Raw genomic sequence first — 20,872 nt, 5'->3', positions numbered from 1 at the left:
CTAGTCCCCCAGCAGGTGATGCAAAGCTTTCAGCCTGATGATGAGCTCCATCCATCCATCCATCCATCCATCCATCCATCCATCCAACCATCCATCCAACCATCCATCCATCCATCCATCCATCATCCATCCATCCATCCCTCCATCATCCATCCATCCATCATTCATCCATCCATCTATCCATATGTTATAATAAACGAATCAAGCCGAATTAAAATATTAAAACAGCAATTTTATTTGTGTGAGTGAAAATACAGTCTTGAGAAGCCACAGACAGAAATGACAACACTGAGCCCGGGTTTGGAGTTGGGTGAACGTGCAACGATGACCAAGCCTCTATCACACCAAGTCTCCCTGTGTTCACACCGCCGTCTTGGTTGGCCCTGGTTTTATATGGTTTTTCATAGCCTGCAGTCGGAGAGTCCTTTGTTTCTGAGCTGTTTCTTTCATATTTAGGTGACTGCTAAATGAGACTCACCCTGCACCCTGCCAGCTCATTAGCAGGGAAAGCCTGAGACAACAGCATGAAGGAGGGTAAAAGATACAAAAGAGGATCTTTTCTCCCTGGGGTTCCGTGGTTTATTTCTCCACGGTGTCCAGGAGGCAAAAGAGGAAGATCCCCAAGGACAGGGATCTTTCCTAAAATCAGGAAGAGGCAGGGAGAATTGCCATCCTGCCAATAGGACAAAGCAGAGGAGATAGGATCAGACCACAGGTATTAGAGGGGTCACAGGAGTCAACGGACATACAGAGGTGGCTGATGCTGGCTGTGCTGCCTACATGGTGCTGAGGGGCAAAAGCAGAGGGTGCCCTGGGAGCAGATGCTGGCATTACCTTCCCTGGAAGGAGTGTGTGTCAGTGGAGGCTTCGCTGGGGAGATAGAGCTGAGCAGTGCAGGAGACAAGAGCACCTAAGGTCACACCTGAGAGTGGTGGCACGGGGGTCCCCAGCACTGCGGGGCTGGTGCCTCTCTGGGCACCCAGCAATCGCTTCCCACAGCCCCGGGGACTCACCTGCGAGGGTGACAGCAGCAGTGATCCCTGCGGAGCCTCTGCTCGGTCCTTGGCCCCTGTGGCCACTGAGAGGCACTGCGGGCCCGTGCATGGCCCGTTCTGTCCCGGGAGGAACACGGCAGGGATGCGCTCCGGGGATTGCAGGGACTCCAGCGGCACCTCGGCTGCCCCTGGCCCCCCGGCACCAGCTCTGCCGAGCTGTGCCCTGCCAGGAGCCCGCAAGGGCTGGGTACAGCCCTGCACAGCTGACGGGCAGTGCTGGGGGATGAAAGTGCTGTGTGAGGGGGCTGAGCAGCAAGGGGGGCTGTGCAGCTGGGTGAGTGGGTGTGTGGCTGCTGGGGTGAGCATGGAGGCTGCTGCAGGGACTCCCACTGTGGGGATTGGGCTTTCTCTGGCTTTCCAGATAAGGGATTCATGTTCTTTGTGGAACCACCTTGCTTGCTGGAATAAGATTTGGTCTTAGGGCAGGTCCTTGGCTACCTCTTTCTCCTCGGAGGAGGAGAGTGCCTTGCCCAGGGCACAGCTCAGAGGGGCTCCCTGTGTTCTCTCTAGGAATGGCTACAAGTTCCTCTACTGCTCGGCCAGGGCTATTGGCATGGCCCACATCACCAAAGGCTACCTCCAATGGGTCAATGAGCAAGGCTGTGGCCTCCCCATGGGCCCCATGCTGCTCTCCCCCAGTAGTCTCATGTCTGCCTTCCACAGGTACTGTCTTTCCCTGCCCTTCCTGTATCCCTGGGGTCAGCATCCCCTTCCCCAGCTGCACCCTGAGGGATGTCCCAGCCTTAAACTGCTCTGCCCTCCTTGGTGCCCAGTGCCTTTTGTGGGAGGCAGCAGGGGAGCTGCCTGACCTTGCTGGGGCTTCACAGCGAAGCTGCTGATGCACAAAACCTCTTCCCCTTCAAATCACTTCCCTGAGCCCCACTAAGGTGTCACTACAGAGGCGGGCAGGACACACAAAAGGCACAGTGTACTTCAGAAGGCTGATATCTGTTCATTACAGACGGGTTTGATGCCTACAGTCGTGGCCAGCTGATGCCACTGTGTCTCTTGTGCTGCAGGGAGGTGATTGAGAAGAAGCCAGAGGTGTTCAAGGTCACCTGCTTGACAGACATCCGAAAACTGTTTGCTACAAAGTGTCCCTTCTACGCGGGCTTTGGGAACAGGCCCAGTGTGAGTGGCTCTGCAGGTGTGCAGGGAGGGCTCAGGCTGGGTGGCAGTGCCTTCCTGCAGCCCTCAAGCTCTGCTGGCCTTCCTTGGGCAGGATGTCTATGCTTACAAGCAAGTGGGGCTGCCAGAGAGCCGCATATTCACCGTAAACCCCAAGGGAGAGCTGATCCAGGAGCTCAGAAAGAACCAAAAGTCAACGTAAGCAAAGTGTTTATTCCTCAGGGTCTTTGGGGTGACCTGGCTTTGATGCAGAAAAGCATTAAACACCCAATGACCCCAGTGTAACTTCCTTCTCACCCCCCAGATACGAGCGGCTGTCGGAGCTGGTGGAGATCTTCTTCCCTCCTGTGGGACAGACGGGGAGCACTGGGCAGGCACAGCCCCTTTGCCTACTGGAGACCTCCACTGCCTCAGACTGACTTGGATGGCTTGCCCTAACCCCATCCTGTGGAGACCTGACCCAGAGCTCTCCTGCATGTTCTTTGGCAGGACTAAATGCTCCAGGTGCACCTGATCCTCCCTGTGTGCTGCTTGTGCATTTTGCACTTCTAATTGAGGTCACCACACCCCTTAGCAGTGAGCAAAATGGGTAAGAGAGAGATCTGATTGATCAAAAAGTCCCCTTGCTAAACTCTAATTCCTGAATGCTGGGCTTCTTCTTGTGTTTGTAGCTCCTCCAAAGCCTGGCTCTTTTTTAAAGGTGGTGGTTGTTCACAGTTGTATTTATTATTTAGCTGTTACTACCTCTGGTATGACCAGTGTTTCAGACAGCCCAGCTACCAGCAGTTTGGTAGCTGAAACTGCCCATCAACTTGTAAAGGTCGAGGGAAGATTCTGGGGTTTTGAATGTTCAGAACAATAATAAATAGTGCCTTAATCCAGGCTGCCTCTTGTCGGCTCTATCCCTGTTCATTAAAAGTGGGAGCCAGCCTCCAAGTCCTTTCTAAAATGTGATTGGGCTTATTCTGCTTAAGCATCCTACCAAGTGGGTCCTGGGGGTGATGGGACCAGCTTCCAGAAAACGGCTTTTTCCCTATTTTTTAAAAATTCTTAATTACTCTGTTTAGCAACGGTGGCAAAATTAATTAAAAACAGAAAACAAATTCAGGCATATTCTGTATGCACATGGGGCTGAATGGACAGGAGAGCTTGCCAAAGCCAGAGGCCCCTGTGCTGAGGCTCACTCTGGGCTGGCTCCAGCCCCTTGGGGTGGCCGGGAGCAGGGGGTGCCCACAGAGAGCACGGCCTCAGTAGCACCAGGGACAGCCAGGGAAGAGCCCTGGGTGAGGCTGTGCAGGAGCATGCAGGCTCAGCCCTGCTCCCTCATGGGATCCCAAGGGCCAGGGCACACAGGGATTTGCCTCTATGTTTATCACACATGTCCAAAGGAAATGCAAGGAAGGTGTGACTCATCAGTGTGCCCAGGTTTAGGGCAAATTTCAGAGAAAATCTCTAAAGCCCCCATGCCTGCTACAGGAAGCAAACTCAAGCAGCCCCTCCTGCAACCCCCCAACTGGTTCAGAAAGACATTTCCTCAGAGAGACATGGGAAAAGAAACTGTTTATTCAACAGGCCCAGCATTTTAAAAAAATAATAAAAAAGAACAGGACCTAACAACAAAACCTCTTGCAGCTCTGAAGAGATGACAAACTCAGAAAGTCTCTGTCCTGTGGCTGCTAGCTCGGCTCACTCTGTTATCAGTCCCTCTGGCACTGGAAAATGCCACTGCCCAGTCCAGGACCCAGTGCCCACAGGTGCAGGCTCCTGGTGCTTCCCCCCAGTCCCCAGTCCAGAGCAGCTTCAAGTAATTCCAGGAAAAAGAATGGAAAAAAAAAACTGTCCAGGGAACTTATCTGGTTCAGTTAGTCAGAAACTAACTAAAAGCAAAGGAGAGCTCTCTCCTGCTGCCCACCAGCAGGACACAGTCCAGGAGACAAAGTGATGGAATTCCTGTCTCTACCTTTTGTAAACAACTGCCTTTATCCACCACTTTGCCTTCCCCCCTTCACTATCACACCCATCCTTAAAGGTACCAAACTTCTTTCTGGGCTGAACAGACAAATGGGTGTACAGTTCAACATCACAAAGTCACATCAGGACACAGAGGGACCCCTGTGTGCACAAGTAGCCCCAGAGTGGCCCTGCCAACAGCCCCAGGGACCTCCAGCCCCAGGCACCCAGACCAGCTGGAACCCACGACCCTGCAAATGCTCCCTGTGCCCAAAGCAAATGCAAATAAGAGCTGGGGTGTGAAAAATAAAGATTGTTAATTTATAGAAGAGCAGAAACAAAAACTACCTAATGCATTTTCAATGTAAGAATCTTTAGAAGAACAATCTATAAAAGGTATCAGCATTACAAAAACCTATGTAACAATGTATGAAACATACATATAGAAGAGAAAAACAAACTCTAAAATACATTTAAAGATGAAAATGTAACAACGAACTCTGAAACACATATCCAGAAGGGTGGCATCCATGGCTGCCATCTCCATCGGTCCTGGAAGCAAAGCAGGCGACAGGGTCACTGCAGCCAGGCACAGAGGGCTGTTCCCTGTGCCCCCAGGCTGGCACACGCTGGCACAGCAGGACTCTGCTGCCAGCACTGAGCCTGCCTGGGGCTGGGGGCTGCCCCCAGGCAGTGGCACCCAAAGCATGGCCCAAAGCAAGGCCAGGGCAGGCTGGGGGTGCTGCTTGTGCCACCAGAAGCCAGGGCCACCCCCAGGCACTGTGTCCCTGAGCAGGGCCACCCAGCCCAGCCCCAGCCTGGCAGCAGGGGACCCACTCTGCCTGTGGGCAGGGCATGGCCAGTGCCTGCCTGGGCTTGGTGTCCATCCCAGGACAATGTCCTCCTGCTCACCTTTCTCATCCACTTCCATGTCTTCAACATCATCCTCCATTTCCACTTCCATCTCTTCCTCCATCTCCTCCATTTCCACCTCCATCTCTTCCTCCATCTCCTCCACATCCATCTCCATTTCTTCCTCCTTTTCCACCTCCATCTCTTCCTCTATCTCCTCCTCCACATCCACCTCCATCTCTTCTTCTCCATAGTCTTCAACATCTGCTTCAGTGTTTTCCTCCACATCAGTGTTAATGTCCACCTCCATCTCCTCAGTGTCTGTGACAGGCTGTGTAGGGAGCAAAACCTCACAGTGGGGTCCCTGTCCCACAGCATCCCCCACAGAGCCCCAGCCCACCTCCATGGAATGGCACTGTACCTTCACTGGGACAAAAATGAGCATCCTGCAGGGATGGATGGCACAATGGAAGTACCATCAGATGCATATACAGTCCTAGTTTCACATCCGCATTTCAGTCTTCGGGACATTGAAACCAGTGTGTGGTTTGTCAAATATGCACGTCATCTTCCTGTGGCAGAAAACTCATTTCTCCTACAGGAATTTTTGTTGTCCGTCCTGGGTCTCTCTTTTCTAGAAAAGCATTTCGGGTTCAGCCACTCTAACCCCGCCCTGGCTGGAGAACAGGGACCCTGGCTCTTGGCTTGGTTTTCTCTTTGGTTTTCTCCCTGGTGTGAGGGTTAGGAAAAGGGGCTGAGGCAGGATGCTCCCCTTGCAGGGTGTGGGCTCCCCTGGCCCATCACAAAGGACTGAGCATTGGCTTCAGACTCCTTCCTTAGGCTGGAGAAAAAAACAGGTTTTGTTGTCCTAGGGCAGGTTTTGCAGGATGTCCAAAGGCAGCAGCGGTTGTTCCTCAGCTGGAGAAGTGTCTCAGCAGCTGGAGGGTCGCTCCAAATCAGCAAAGCCCAGAGCAGTGAGAGTGGATTCTGATGCTGTGAGCACCTGGCAGGGCTGGGCAAGTGGTGGGGGGCCCACATGTCCTCTGTGTGCTCCCACAGCTGATGGCTTGCCCTCCTCTGGCAGGGGAAGGAGCTTTTACTGCCCAGGGCAACATGGTGTGGCTACTGGACTCAGTGATCCCTGTGGCCCTCCCCAGCCTGGAAGCATGTTTAAGGGAGCTCACCCAGATTGTCTGGGGGACAAAAGGCACCCAGATGCATCTGTGCTGGGAGCTGCTGCAGGTTTGTGCTGGTCAGAGCAGAGAGCTGCTCCTTTATGCAATTGGGGGGATCAGGGAGGGAATCATGGTGCAGAAGAGCAGGGACAGCCTGGTGAGGGTGACAGGCACTGCATGAGAGCCAAAGGCTGGCTGGTGTGGAAGGGTTCATGAGCTACACTGCTGAGACAAATCTGTTCCTCTGCTATAAAGTGCCAGAGTTGCTGGATGAAGGCTCTTTACTTTCCTCCTCATCCTAATAACGAAGTCGATATTGGCTGATCAGCAGAGAGTGCCCATGGTGGGCTCCTAGGGAGAGGTGATTCTGTGTGCAACAGCTCTGTAGGGCAAGGCTGGAGCTGCTCAGGAGTGTGCATGTTTTCCCACCTGCCCATTCATGCAAAACCAGAGTCTCGGTTGAGGACAGGTCTCCAGAGAACTGCCTGCAGTCCTCATGTTTCATTCTGTTACCTGTACAGCACCCATTGCCCCAGCACCCCTCGGAGCAGCCCCCATCCCACATGGCTCACGCTCTTCTCCATGGAAACCACTTTGTGTCCCTCCTTCTGAAGCTGCACGGCCCCAGTTGTGCGATGCTTGAGGCCCATGCTATTTCCCCAGCCAGGGCAAGGTTTGGCAGCTTGTATGCCCCGTGAAAGCAGCCCCAGCGTGCTTGGCTACTCATTAGGTTTTTCCCATTCCAGGTGATCTTAAATGGTATTTACTATAGCAGGCTGAATTGAGACTCGTGGAAGGCAAGCGTCCGTGCCTCCCTCAAGGCCTACAGGGTTGCTACCAGTAGGTACCAGCAGCCGAGGTTTGTTTCATCTTCTCAGCAGCAGGGAGTATATCCTGGGGTCTCCCACCTTGTCTTTTTCTTTTTGTAGCATTTCTCAATTTTGTCTCACCTTTTAGCTTTAGCATTCCAGTCCGAGGTGCAGCAGTGACAGCACGGTATACACAACCCTTTCTGGCCCTCCTTTGCCAATACTTCCACTCTGGCTTTCTTCTTTCCCCTTGTTCCATTCTCAAATAACTCCCACCAGTTATGAGTACCAATTTTGATTTTTCCTTCTGCTGATAGGGTATTAAGTACCTTAACAGTTTCCTTATGTTCATTTCATTTACATTGGTCCCATAATGTGAATGGGAGATACCCACCATAGCAATGACACCACCACAACCCAGACACTCTTTTTATTTTTTTTGGCTAGTTTTTATGTATATTGTATTTGACGCATTTCAGCCGTAGATTTTTACTGTTTCTTAGGAATTTCCCTTTCAACAGGCACTAGAAGTTCTCATTTACAAAGCAAAGTTATTATATAAGTCACATGTTAAGCATTCCCCTCTTCCTCCGCACATCCCCCATCTGCAAGGAGCGGAGCACAGAGGATGCTGTTCAACCCTCCACCAGTGCTGGAGTGATCCTGTGCCAGAGGAGGCGACGCAAGTGAAGGCCCAAGAAGAATGAGGTGTTGGATTCTGATTCTGACAGCTGTGATGAGACCAAAAGTGAGGTGACCATAAAGGAGCCAGGCAAGCTGCCAGCCCCAAGGTGAGCTGCTTGGTGCGGGCAGGGTGATGCGGTGGGTCAGGCCTGTGGGTTCATTTGGTGATGCCCAGCAGTACTGAAACAGGGGGAAGTGTTTGCAAGTTGGAGCCCAGTCTCCTCTGCAGAAGAAAGCTGGGTGAAGCTGGGTATTACCAGCTTTCTGGAGGGGAGGATGCTGCTTGAGAGTAGCACGAGTTCCCTCTCTTTCCTCCTTTGCAGTGATGCAGCATGTCCATCCTTTGCTGATCCCCTTGAAGAAGCTGGGTCATTGCAGCCCCAAGAGATAAGCCTGTACTCTGATGGGGAGCTGCTCGAAGGGGACAGGTAATGGGCAGAGCCAAGGTGTCCTGCTCAGCTCTGGTGAGAGCAGGGCACATGCCCCGTGGCAGGGAAGGAGATATAGAAAAGTGACTTGGAGGTGTCAGGAGAGGAGAGTTTTCTTAGCCTGGTATGGTGTGGCTGGAGGAAAGCTCAGAGACCACAAGGGACACTTGTGGCCATGGTCACAGGTGTGAGAAGCCTGTGTGCATAGGGCTGTCTGCTGATAAGCTGCTCTGAGCAACTGCTGGCATAGCACTTTGCTTCCTTGGGCCTAACTTTCCATAGATCTTGGTCCTTTGGGAGTGACAGTCTTTTAGGGTACAAGTGACTTTATAGAAAACCAGTGTTACAGGGTTCTTGGCTCTAAATGGCCTTGTACTGATAGGAGAGCATGGGGCTGAAGTGTAGGTGAGCCCCCACATCACCTTCTCTTCCTGCAGCTTCACCCTGAGCTGTCAATCTTCTCTCAAAAGTGATTCTGAACTGGAGATCAAACCACGGGAAAGTTTTTCTCGGGGGGCTGAATCCTACATGAAGTGGACCTGGGGAATGCTCCCTCAGGTGAGTACCTGCTCTTGCTCTTTTGCTGGGAGTGGGTGTCCAAAAGACCTGTGAAAGAGGAGGCTGTGGCCAGGCTGCCTTAGGGAAGTTGTCCTCTTCTGTATGATGCTTTGGGCAACTTCCCATCCTCAAACTCATTCTTCTACTTTCCTTGAGGTGAATAAATTCATGCCAGGTAAACCAGCCAAGTCCACAAAGAGTATTGCTGCTGCAGCAACCACCAACTCTGCAACACTGGTGCCAGTGGATGATGAAACCCCTCTTGTTGCCACCTCTGAACATCTGAGAGAGGATTCAAGCCCAGCAGGACCTCAGGGTATATCCCCTTCTTTGTCTGTGTCTGTATCTAAGCCAACACTTGCACCCCAGGCTGGGAACAGCATCTCCAGGCTGAAGGACATCCTCCGTGCTGTCAGGGCAAAGAGATTTTTGGGGGCCTTCTCAGTCCCACAAGAGAAACAGAAGGGAGATGTGAATGAGGTTCAGCCAGATGTGGAGCCTTTTGAGGGACCTACTGCTCCAAGGCAGGGAGGCTCAGAAGGCCCCACGTCCCAACTGGAGAGGCAGAGGAGGCAAGGTGAGAGGGTGATGGTGCTGCTTGAAGTGGTGTTTGAGCCTGCAGATGTGTCTGACTCAGATGAGCATCTGGGTTGTCCCTTCAGTGTAACTCCATGACTTCCAGGTGTGGTGTGTTTGCTTTGCCTTCTCTGTGTGCTACCAGCTCCTTTGCTCTGAAGAGACATCCCTCAGGTGTCCACCTTTCAGTGACCACCTAGTTTCCAGAAAGACTTTCTTGCCTTATGTTCGCTGAAGTCCATCCTTCAATGTCTCTGCTATTGCATACTTAGAAGATTTCTCAGCAGCACAGGCCATACCTTAATTTCAAGTGTCTGATAGCACCTGGCCTGACTTGTGTCTTCATCCTGAGCCTGCCAAGTCAGGAAAAATCACACAGAAGCATTTATGTGCCCCCTTCACAGTGTATTTAAGGATCATGCTAGTGCAGGTGTCTTGAGGCACTTTTGTTGCTGTTGACTTACAGCAGTTTTTCCAGTAGCAATTTGTATGGTACATGGATATGATTGAGGAAAATGCTGTTGGCTTTCTTGATAGATGCTGGTGTGATCGGAAAGGTGATTCAGCTAAGTTCTCTTTCTTCTGTCTATGCATTGAGGATCCATCAAAAGAAGTCCTTACTTGGGTCCCAGTGCCATTTACCTGGAAGATTTCTCCGATCCAGACAAGAAGCCGGTGGTTCTCTATTTCCCTGAGAGGTATGAGTTACCCCAGCTGATCAAGCTCAGACATTTTTCAGCAACTCCCCTGGCACAAAGGTATGGAGGTATGTTTCAAGCTATTCTCTGATGTTACCTCCCTTGCTGGCAGTGACACAGAGCAGAGTTTGAGGCCTGTGACAGACCCCAGTAACCCTCTGTGCACCCAGCTGCCCTCCACCTCGCCTGCCAGCAGCCCCATGGACTCCGACTCAATGCCCACTGTTGCCCTGTCACTGTGCGGGGGCCTCAGGGGCAACAGGCAGATCTCTCACGGTAGGTAGGAGGGGAGAGGGAATCTGCAGCCCTGAAATCCTTTCTATCCTCCAATGTCATGACACAGCCTCTGTCCCACCAGAGAAGTTCATGGAACACATGGTTTCCTACCAGCAGTTTGCTGAGAATCCAAGGCTCATCAGTGACCCAAACCTGGTGATAATGATCAATAAGAAGTGAGTGGCCTGCTCTTCCTGCTGCTTCGTCCCACAGTGGACAGCATGGCCCCTTTGTCCCTGTGGAAACCCTCCCGTAGGAACGTGACTCCATCCTAAGGCATGACTGTACCAAAGTAGTTGTGAGACCTGGCCATGCTGCAGGATGGTGATGTGCCAATCCCCCTTGCTTTTTTCAGGTATTACAACTGGGCTGTGGCTGGTCCCATAGTCCTGGCCCTGCAGGCTTTCCAGAGGAACATTCCTGAGGTCAGTGCTACAACACATTTACTAGCTGTGATTCTCAGCAGGGCCTGGGTTGAGGACTGACCTCATCCCATGTTATGCCATATTCACAGAGCATCATTGATGAATTGGTGAAGGAGAAGATGTCCAAGAAGGACAGAAGGTGTTGCTTCTGATGGAGGAGAGAATTCTCAACAGAGGAGGTATGTTTGCAGCAGTGGATATGACAACCACGTACCCAGGGGACAGGTATCATTTTGCTGACTGGCAGGGGTGGGAGCAGGTTCCTAGGGATGGCCTGAGGTTGACTATGAGGACATCCAGGATCCGACAAGGTGACTTCTTAAGGTTGCTACCTGTCCCCTTTGGTCTGTTAATGCCAGAGCAGCAGAGCAGCACTTGGTAATGTGGTAATGTGGGCCTTGTAGTGGTGAGACCTCCTGCTATGTGCCCATCATGCCAGGTCCCTGAGCACCATGTGTGCTTGCTGGTCTCCCTCCCCACCACAACACCAGGCTGTGCTTCCTCTTCCACCAGCAGTGTCCCTGTGAAGGCAGGGACTGCAGTGTTACCTCTTTTGGCACTGCTGTTCCAACTGGAAGAAAAGCAAACCAGCCCCTACTCTTGCTCTTAGCTCTGTGCAAGCCTTGCTCAGCAATAACAGAAACATCTCTATTATCAACACTGTGTTGAGCCCAAATCCAGAACACAGCCCCATACCAGTCACTGTGAAGAAAATTAACCAAAACCAGCACACCCCTCTCTGCCTGCAGCAGCAGCCAAGGCTGAGGAAAGCCAGCGTGGGAGCGCTGTGGCGAAGAGGAGCTTGGCAGAGGTGAGTGCCTCCCTCCCAGGTCATCTTCAGGAGTCTGGATACTCCTGATCTCCCATGTGACTAATCATTCCTAAGTTTGCCTAATAAAAGAGAGTAGAAAGCTTTGTTAAGACTCTAGCTGACCCCTTCCCTTTTTTGTGTAGGCAAGAGGAAAAGGAGTCTTCTAGTGACAGTGAGCCCCAGCACCCTGGGGACATGTTGGCAATGGCGGGCTCTGCTCAGAAACCTCTGCCAACCAACAGGATAGGGTAAGCCAATGTGAGAATGCTGCAGCCTGACCCTGCTCAGCAGAGGTGAGTGTCTCCCTTCCATGCCCCTTCAGGAGTCTGGTTGCTCCTGGTCTTTTCTCCTACATCATGAGTTATTCCCAAGTCTGCCTAATAAAAGAGGGTAGAAAGCTTTGTTAAGACTCTAGCTGACCCCTTCCCTTTTTTGTGTAGGCAGGAGGAAAAGGAGTCTGAAAAGGAGTCTTCCAGTGACAATGAGCCCCTGCACCCTGGGGACAGGTTGACAGTGAAAGCCCCTGCTCAGAAACTTCTGCCAGTCTACAAGAAATCCCTGCGGCTCTCCTCTGAACAAATTGTATGCATTTATTTCTCCATCTTCTGTGTCCGTGTGTGTAGGGGTGAGACAACCCTTAAACAGGAATTTCTCTACTCCTGACCTCATGTTTTCATAGGACATCCAAATATTCTGCCCTGTTGGCCACCCTGTAGAGCCTTGGCATCTCTGGCCTGGCTGGGTGGCAGTCTGGCCTCTGGCAAGCCTTGGAGTGGTGTGAATTGGTGCTGGTGTAACACTTTTGCTGCCCCTCTGCCCCAGGGAAGGTTGAATCTGCAGGATGGCCCCAATGAGGTGGCGTTCAGCGTGACAACTCAGTACCAGGGCACGTGTCGCTGTGAGGCCACTATCTACATGTGGAACTGGAACGAAAAAGTGGTGATCTCAGACATCGATGGCACCATCACCAAGTAAAAGGCCTTTCTCCCACACCAAAATCCTTGTTTTCCCCTGCTAAGGGAAAGTCTCCTTTAAAGCCTTGCATAAGCAAGCAGAAAGGAGCACAAACCCCATTGGGGTGGTGGTGGATGGCACTAACCCAGCCTCATTTCCTTTTAGATCAGATGCTCTTGGACAGATCTTGCCACAGTTGGGTAAAGATTGGACTCACCGTGGGATTGTTAAACTCTTCCACAAAATCCACCTGTAGGTATTGGATCAGCTGAGGCCAAGGGGAAGTGGAAGATGCTGGAGACAGAGTCAGAGCTTCTCACTCGCTGATCAGGCCCAGATAGCTGCACTATCTGCTGTCAGTGGTGGCTGATGCTGGCTGTGCTGCCTACATGATGCTGAGGGGCAAAAGCAGAGGGTCCCCTGGGAGCAGATGCTGGCATTACCTTCCCTGGAAGGAGTGTGTGTCAGTGGAGGCTTCGCTGGGGAGATAGAGCTGAGCAGTGCAGGAGACAAGAGCACCTAAGGTCACACCTGAGAGTGGTGGCACGGGGGTCCCCAGCACTGCGGGGCTGGTGCCTCTCTGGGCACCCAGCAATCGCTTCCCACAGCCCCGGGGACTCACCTGCGAGGGTGACAGCAGCAGTGATCCCTGCGGAGCCTCTGCTCGGTCCTTGGCCCCTGTGGCCACTGAGAGGCACTGCGGGCCCGTGCATGGCCCGTTCTGTCCCGGGAGGAACACGGCAGGGATGCGCTCCGGGGATTGCAGGGACTCCAGCGGCACCTCGGCTGCCCCTGGCCCCCCGGCACCAGCTCTGCCGAGCTGTGCCCTGCCAGGAGCCCGCAAGGGCTGGGTACAGCCCTGCACAGCTGACGGGCAGTGCTGGGGGATGAAAGTGCTGTGTGAGGGGGCTGAGCAGCAAGGGGGGCTGTGCAGCTGGGTGAGTGGGTGTGTGGCTGCTGGGGTGAGCATGGAGGCTGCTGCAGGGACTCCCACTGTGGGGATTGGGCTTACTCTGGCTTTCCAGAAAAGGGATTCATGTTCTTTGTGGAACCACCTTGCTTGCTGGAATAAGATTTGGTCTCAGGGCAGGTCCTTGGCTACCTCTTTCTCCTCGGAGGAGCAGAGTGCCTTGCCCAGGGCACAGCTCAGAGGGGCTCCCTGTGTTCTCTCTAGGAATGGCTACAAGTTCCTCTACTGCTCGGCCAGGGCTATTGGCATGGCCCACATCACCAAAGGCTACCTCAAATGGGTCAATGAGCAAGGCTGTGGCCTCCCCATGGGCCCCATGCTGCTCTCCCCCAGTAGTCTCATGTCTGCCTTCCACAGGTACTGTCTTTCCCTGCCCTTCCTGTATCCCTGCGGTCAGCATCCCCTTCCCCAGCTGCACCCTGAGGGATGTCCCAGCCTTAAACTGCTCTGCCCTCCTTGGTGCCCAGTGCCTTTTGTGGGAGGCAGCAGGGGAGCTGCCTGACCTTGCTGGGGCTTCACAGCGAAGCTGCTGATGCACAAAACCTCTTCCCCTTCAAATCACTTCCCTGAGCCCCACTAAGGTGTCACTACAGAGGCGGGCAGGACACACAAAAGGCACAGTGTACTTCAGAAGGCTGATATCTGTTCATTACAGACGGGTTTGATGCCTACAGTCGTGGCCAGCTGATGCCACTGTGTCTCTTGTGCTGCAGGGAGGTGATTGAGAAGAAGCCAGAGGTGTTCAAGGTCACCTGCTTGACAGACATCCGAAAACTGTTTGCTACAAAGTGTCCCTTCTACGCGGGCTTTGGGAACAGGCCCAGTGTGAGTGGCTCTGCAGGTGTGCAGGGAGGGCTCAGGCTGGGTGGCAGTGCCTTCCTGCAGCCCTCAAGCTCTGCTGGCCTTCCTTGGGCAGGATGTCTATGCTTACAAGCAAGTGGGGCTGCCAGAGAGCCGCATATTCACCGTGAACCCCAAGGGAGAGCTGATCCAGGAGCTCAGAAAGAACCAAAAGTCAACGTAAGCAAAGTGTTTATTCCTCAGGGTTTTTGGGGTGACCTGGCTTTGATGCAGAGGAGCATCAAACAAACACCCAATGACCCCAGTGTAACTTCCTTCTCACCCCCCAGATACGAGCGGCTGTCGGAGCTGGTGGAGATCTTCTTCCCTCCTGTGGGACAGACGGGGAGCACTGGGCTGGTACAGCCCCTTTGCCTACTGGAGACCTCCAGTGCCTCATACTGACTTGGATGGCTTGTCCTAACCCCATCCTGTGGAGACCTGACCCAGAGTTCTCCTGCATGTTCTTTGCCAGGACTAAATGCTCCAGGTGCACCTCATCCTCCCCGTGTGCTGCTTGTGCATTTTGCACTTGGCATAGAAATCACCACACCACTTAGCTTGGAGAGCTCTGACTCATCAAAATTCCGGTTACAAAACAAACTCCTGAATGCTGGGCTATTATTAGCTTCTACTACCGTTGTTTTCACTTTTACTACCGCTGTTATCACGTGTTCCTGACAGTCCAGCTGCTGTCAGTTTGGCAGCTGAAACTGCCCATCAACTTGTAAAGGTTGAGGGAAGATTCTGGGGTTTTGAGTGTTCTGAACAACAATAAATAGTGCCTTAATCCAGGCTGCCTCTTGTCTGCTCTAGCCCTGTGCATTAGAAGTGGGAGCCAGCCTCCAAGTCCTTTTTTAAATGTGATTGGGCTTATTCTGCTTAAGCATCCTACCAAGTGGGTCCTGGGGGTGATGGGACCAGCTTCTAGAAAATGGCTTTTTTCCTATTTTTTTAAAATTCTTAATTACTATGTTTAGCAATGGTGGCAAATTTAATTAAAAATAGAAAACAAATTCAGGCTTCTTCTGTGTGCACATGGGGCTTAATGGACAGGAGAGCTTGCCAAAGCCAGAGGCCCCTGTGCTGAGGCTCACTCTGGGCTGGCTCCAGCCCCTTGGGGTGGCCGGGAGCAGGGGGTGCCCACAGAGAGCACGGCCTCAGTAGCACCAGGGACAGCCAGGGAAGAGCCCTGGGTGAGGCTGTGCAGGAGCATGCAGGCTGAGCCCTGCTCCCTCATGGGATCCCAAGGGCCAGGGCACACAGGGATTTGCCTCTGTGTTTATCACACATGTCCAAAGCAACTGCACGGAAGGTGTGACCTGTCAGTGTGTCCTGGTGTAGGGCAAATTTGGGAGAAAACCTCCAAAGGGCCACCCCAGGTAGCAAACCTAAGCAGCTCCTTCCGGAATCTGTTCCAGATTAAATTTCTCAGAAAAAAACAGGAAATTCAACAGGCCAGGCATTAAAAAAAAAAAACAAAAAAAAAACAACAAAAAACCACCAATACCTAAACATAAAAACTCTTGCTGCTCTGAAGAGTTTACAAGTGTACAGACTCAGGAAGTCTCTCTCTTGTGGCTGCTAGCTCGGCTCACTCTGTTATCACTCCCTCCAGCGCTGGAAATGCTACTGCCCAGTCCAGGACCCAGTGGCCACAGGTGCAGGCTCCTGGTGCTTCCCCCAGGTCCCCAGTCCAGAGCAGCTTCAAATAATTCCAGGGGAAAGGAAAAAAAAAACTGTCCCGGGAACTTCTCTGGTTCAGTCAGTCAGAAACTAACTAAAAGCAAAGGAGAGCTCTCTCCTGCTGCCCACCAGCAGGACACGTGGTCCAGGAGATGAAGCGATGGAATTTCTATCTCTACATTTTGCAAACAACTGTCTTTATCCACCACATTGCCTTTCCCCCCTTCACTATCACACCCATCCTTCAAGGTACCAAACTTATTTCTGGGTTGAACAGACAAATGGGTGTACAGTTCAACATCACAAAGTCACATCAGGGCACAGAGGGACCCCTGTGTGCACAAGTAGCCCCAGAGTGGCCCTGCCAACAGCCCCAGGGACCTCCAGCCCCAGGGATCCAGACCAGCTGGAACCCACGAGCCTGCAAATGCTCCCTGTGCCCAAAGCAAATGCAAATAAGAGCTGAGGTGTGAAAAATAAAGATTGTTAATTTATAGAAGAGCAGAAACAAAAATTACCTAATGTATTTTCAATGTAAGAATCTTTATAAGAACAATCTACAAAAGGTATTGACATTACAAAAACCTATGTAACAATGTATGAAACATACATATAGAAGAGAAAAACAAACTCTAAAATACATTTAAAGATGAAAATGTAACAACGAATTCTGAAACATATATCCAGAAGGGTGGCATCCCTGGCTGGCATCTCCAGCGGTCCTGGAAGCAAAGCAGGTGACAGGGTCACTGCAGCCAGGCACAGAGGGCTGTTCCCTGTGCCCCCAGGCTGGCACACGCTGGCACAGCAGGACTCTGCTGCCAGCACTGAGCCTGCCTGGGGCTGGGGGCTGCCCCCAGGCAGTGGCACCCAAAGCATGGCCCAAAGCAAGGCCAGGGCAGGCTGGGGGTGCTGCTTGTGCCACCAGAAGCCAGGGCCACCCCCAGGCACTGTGTCCCTGAGCAGGGCCACCCAGCCCAGCCCCAGCCTGGCAGCAGGGGACCCACTCTGCCTGTGGGCAGGGCATGGCCAGTGCCTGCCTGGGCTTGGTGTCCATCCCAGGACAATGTCCTCCTGCTCACCTTTCTCATCCACTTCCATGTCTTCAACATCATCCTCCATTTCCACTTCCATCTCTTCTTCCATCTCCTCCATTTCCACCTCCATCTCTTCCTCCATCTCCTCATCCACATCCACATCCACCTCCATCTCTTCCTCTCCATAGTCTTCTACATCTGCTTCAGTGTTTTCCTCCACATCAGTGTTAATGTCCACCTCCATCTCCTCAGTGTCTGTGACAGGCTGCATAGGGAGCAAAACCTCACAGTGGGGTCCCTGTCCCACAGCATCCCCCACAGAGCCCCAGCCCACCTCCATGGAATGGCACTGTACCTTCACTGGGACAAAAATGAGCATCCTGCAGGGATGGATGGCAAGATGGAGGCAGCAGGGAGATATCCCGACTGAGCTTTGTCCAACTCAATAGCACACACCTCTCTTTTAAGACTTGGTTATTTCTATAACTATTTCCCACTGAATTCGGGTCAGCCGGAGTTTCAGACACAGTACCTCTGCAGCTGAACTCTTTGGCTGCTTGGAAAGGATCCATCACTTACTCTGACTCACCAGGGCAGGCTGCTCAGATTCCTTTCCTCTCTGCCCTTGGCTGTTCCCAGGGATGGGGAATCCACAGCCTCCGTGCCCAGCCTGTGCCTGTGCCTCACCCCCTCAGTGTAAAATACCAGTTTCCTTAGATACAACCCAAATCAACCTCCTGCAGCTGAAATCCATCCCCCCTTCTCCTCCCACCACAGACCCTGCTGAACGCTCTGTCCCCATCTTTCCTATGGGACCCTTCAAATCCTGCCCGGTTGCAGTGAGGCCTCCCCATGTCTCTCCTCCAGGCTGAGTATCTCCAATTGTCTCTTCATGGGAGATTATAAAGTGAAACAAAGGCACAAGCACTGCTGGGCTCCTTCCTCCAGTCACCTTCTCCTTCCCTGACCCTTGTGTGTTAGTGTAAGTCATGTTCTTTTCTGCCACTTCTGGAAGCCACACAAGGCATTTTGATCCTGGAAACCTCAGCAAGAAATACTTTATTTTTTACCTTTCCAGTACAATCAGTTTCTCAGCTTTTAAAATCTGAACAAATAGACATAGTTTTAAAAACAACAGAACACAGTCTTTTAACAGGATCAGTTATCAACTGCCTCAGAAAGCTGCCCATGCAAGGACAACCTCATGGACACCATTTCCTTACTCTGCAAGCAATTTTTTTAAAATTCCCAGTTTTATACAAAGTGCCTTTCACTTTTTAACATGAAGAGCTGAGAACTGAAATAATGAATAATGTCCATAGTTTCAAGTGACTAGTCAGGAATAGTCCAAACATAGCACCATTTTCCAGAAGGTCAGACTTCTTCCTTGTCCTGGTTTTATTACAGTCAGTCCTGGCTCCCTCTTTTCTGGGGAGGCCATTCCTGTTCAACCACTCTAACCCAGCTGGAGAACAGGGAGCCTGGCCCTTGGCTTGGTTTTCTCTTTGGTTTTCTCCCTGGTGTGAGGGGATGGAAAAGGGGCTTAGGCAGGATGCTCCCCTTGCAGGGTGAGGGCTCCCCTGGCCCATCACAAAGTATTGAGCATTGGCTTGAGACTCCTTCCTTAGGCTGGAGAAAAAAAACAGGTTTTGTTGTCTAAGGGCAGGTTTTGCAGGATGCCCAAAGGCAGCAGTGGTTGTTCCTCAGCTGGAGAAGGGTCTCAGCAGCTGGAGGGTCGCTCCAAATCAGCAAAGCCCAGAGCAGTGAGAGTGGATTCTGATGCTGTGAGCACCTGGCAGGGCTGGGCAAGTGGTGGGGGGCCCACATGTCCTCTGTGTGCTCCCACAGCTGATGGCTTGCCCTCCTCTGGCAGGGGAAGGAGCTTTTACTGCCCAGGGGAACATGGTGTGGCTACTGGACTCAGTGATCCCTGTGGCCCTCCCCAGCCTGGAAGCATGTTTAAGGGAGCTCACCCAGATTGTCTGGGGGACAAAAGGCACCCAGATGCATCAGTGCTGGGAGCTGCTGCAGGTTTGTGTTGGTCAGAGCAGAGAGCTGCTCCTTTATGCAATTGGGGGGATCAGGGAGGGAATCCTGGTGCAGAAGAGCAGGGACAGCCTGGTGAGGGTGAACAGGCACTGCATGAGAGCCAAAGGCTGGCTGGTGTGGAGGGGTTCATGAGCTGCACTGCTGAGACAAATCTGTTCCTCTGCTATAAAGTGCCAGAGTTGCTGGATGGAGGCTCTTCACTTTCCTCCTCATCCCAATAATGAAGTCCACATTGGCTGATCAGCAGAGAGTGCCCATGGTGGGCTCCTAGGGAGAGCTGATTCTGTGTGCAACAGCTCTGTAGGGCAAGGCTGGAGCTACTCAGGATGTGCATGTTTGCCCCGCCTACCCATTCATGCAAAACCAGTCTCAGCTGACGGCAGGGATGCAGACAACTGCCTGCAGTTCTCATGTTGCGTTCGTTTCCTGTGCAGGATCTACTGGCCCAGCCCCTGTCGGAGCACTTTCTGTCTTGCATGACTCATTCTAGGAAACCCTTTTCTTTACTTCCTCCTTCTGAAGTTGCACAATGCTTAAGTCACACACTGCATTTCCCCAACCACAGCAAGGCTCTGCAGTTTGTATTCCCCAGGAAGGGAAAGGAGGGAAAGCAGCAGCCCCTGACCCCCCAGCCTTACCCAGGTACACAAAGCACCCCAGGAACAGCTTGTGCCCTGCCAAGCAGCCCCAGTCCCTTACCAGGAGATGCAAAGCTTTCACCCTGATGATGAGCTCCATCCATCCATCCATCCATCCATCCATCCATCCATCCATCATCCATCCTTCCATCCATCCATCCATCCATCATCCATCATCCATCCATCCATCCATCCATCCATCCATCCATCCATCCATCATCCATCCATCATCCATCCATCCATCCATCCATCCATCCATCCATCATCCATCCATCCATCCATCATCCGTCCATCCATCCATCCATCCATCATCCATCCTTCCATCCATCCATCCATCCATCCATCCATCATCCATCCATCATCCATCCATCCATCATCCATCCGTCCGTCCATCCATCCATCCATCATCCATCATCCATCCTTCCATCCATCTATCCATCTATCCATCTGTTATATGAAATAAACTAATCAAGTCAAATTAAAATATTAAAACAGCAATTTTATTTTTGCAACTGAAAATACAGTCTTGAGAAGCCACAGCCAAAAACGACAACAGCGAGCCCGGGTTCAGAGTTGGGTGAACACGCAATGATGACCTAGCCTCTATCACACCAAGTCTCCCTGTGTTCACACTGTCGTCTTGGTTGGCCCTGGTTTTATATGGTTTTTCATAGCCTGCAGTCGGAGAGTCCTTTGTTTCTGAGCTGTTTCTTTCTTATTTGGGTAACTGCTAAATGTCTGAGGCTCACCCCGCACCCGGCTTGCTCATTAGCAGTGAAAGCCCGAGACAACAGCATGAAGTAGGGCAAAAGATGCAAAAGAGGCTCTTTTCTCCCTGGGGTTTCCATGGTTTATTTCTTCATGGTGTCCAGAAGGCAAAAGAGGACGATCCTCAATGACAGGGATCTTTCCTAAGGTCAGGAAGAGGCAGGGAGAATTAGCATCCTGCCAATAGGACAAAGCAGAGGAGATAGGATCAGACCACAGGTATTACAGGGGTCACAGGAGTCAAGGGACATACAGAGGTGGCTGATGCTGGCTGTGCTGCCTACATGATGCTGAGGGGCAAAAGCAGAGGGTCCCCTGGGAGCAGATGCTGGCATTACCTTCCCTGGAAGGAGTGTGTGTCAGTGGAGGCTTCGCTGGGGAGATAGAGCTGAGCAGTGCAGGAGACAAGAGCACCTAAGGTCACACCTGAGAGTGGTGGCACGGGGGTCCCCAGCACTGCGGGGCTGGTGCCTCTCTGGGCACCCAGCAATCGCTTCCCACAGCC

The 20,872-nt window shown here is 52.2% G+C and overlaps 1 protein-coding gene and 1 pseudogene across 1 annotated transcript; both read left to right on the top strand.

Annotated features, from left to right (window-relative positions):
- Nucleotides 1–1,455: 1,455 nt before the first annotated feature.
- On the top strand, nucleotides 1,456–2,636 carry LOC117004284 (phosphatidate phosphatase LPIN3-like). Its single transcript, XM_033074973.1, has 4 exons — nucleotides 1,456–1,718; nucleotides 2,075–2,186; nucleotides 2,278–2,381; nucleotides 2,488–2,636. The coding sequence occupies exons 1-4, from the start codon at nucleotides 1,609–1,611 to the stop codon at nucleotides 2,600–2,602; spliced, it is 441 nt and encodes a 146-aa protein (XP_032930864.1). The 5' UTR covers nucleotides 1,456–1,608; the 3' UTR covers nucleotides 2,603–2,636.
- A 4,900-nt stretch (nucleotides 2,637–7,536) lies between these two features.
- On the top strand, nucleotides 7,537–15,121 carry LOC117004473 (annotated as a pseudogene).
- The last annotated feature ends 5,751 nt before the right edge of the window (nucleotides 15,122–20,872 follow it).

Source organism: Catharus ustulatus, chromosome 17, assembly GCF_009819885.2.
Source record: "Catharus ustulatus isolate bCatUst1 chromosome 17, bCatUst1.pri.v2, whole genome shotgun sequence".
Lineage (NCBI taxonomy): Eukaryota > Metazoa > Chordata > Aves > Passeriformes > Turdidae > Catharus > Catharus ustulatus.
This window is presented reverse-complemented; position numbering and strand designations above follow the sequence as displayed.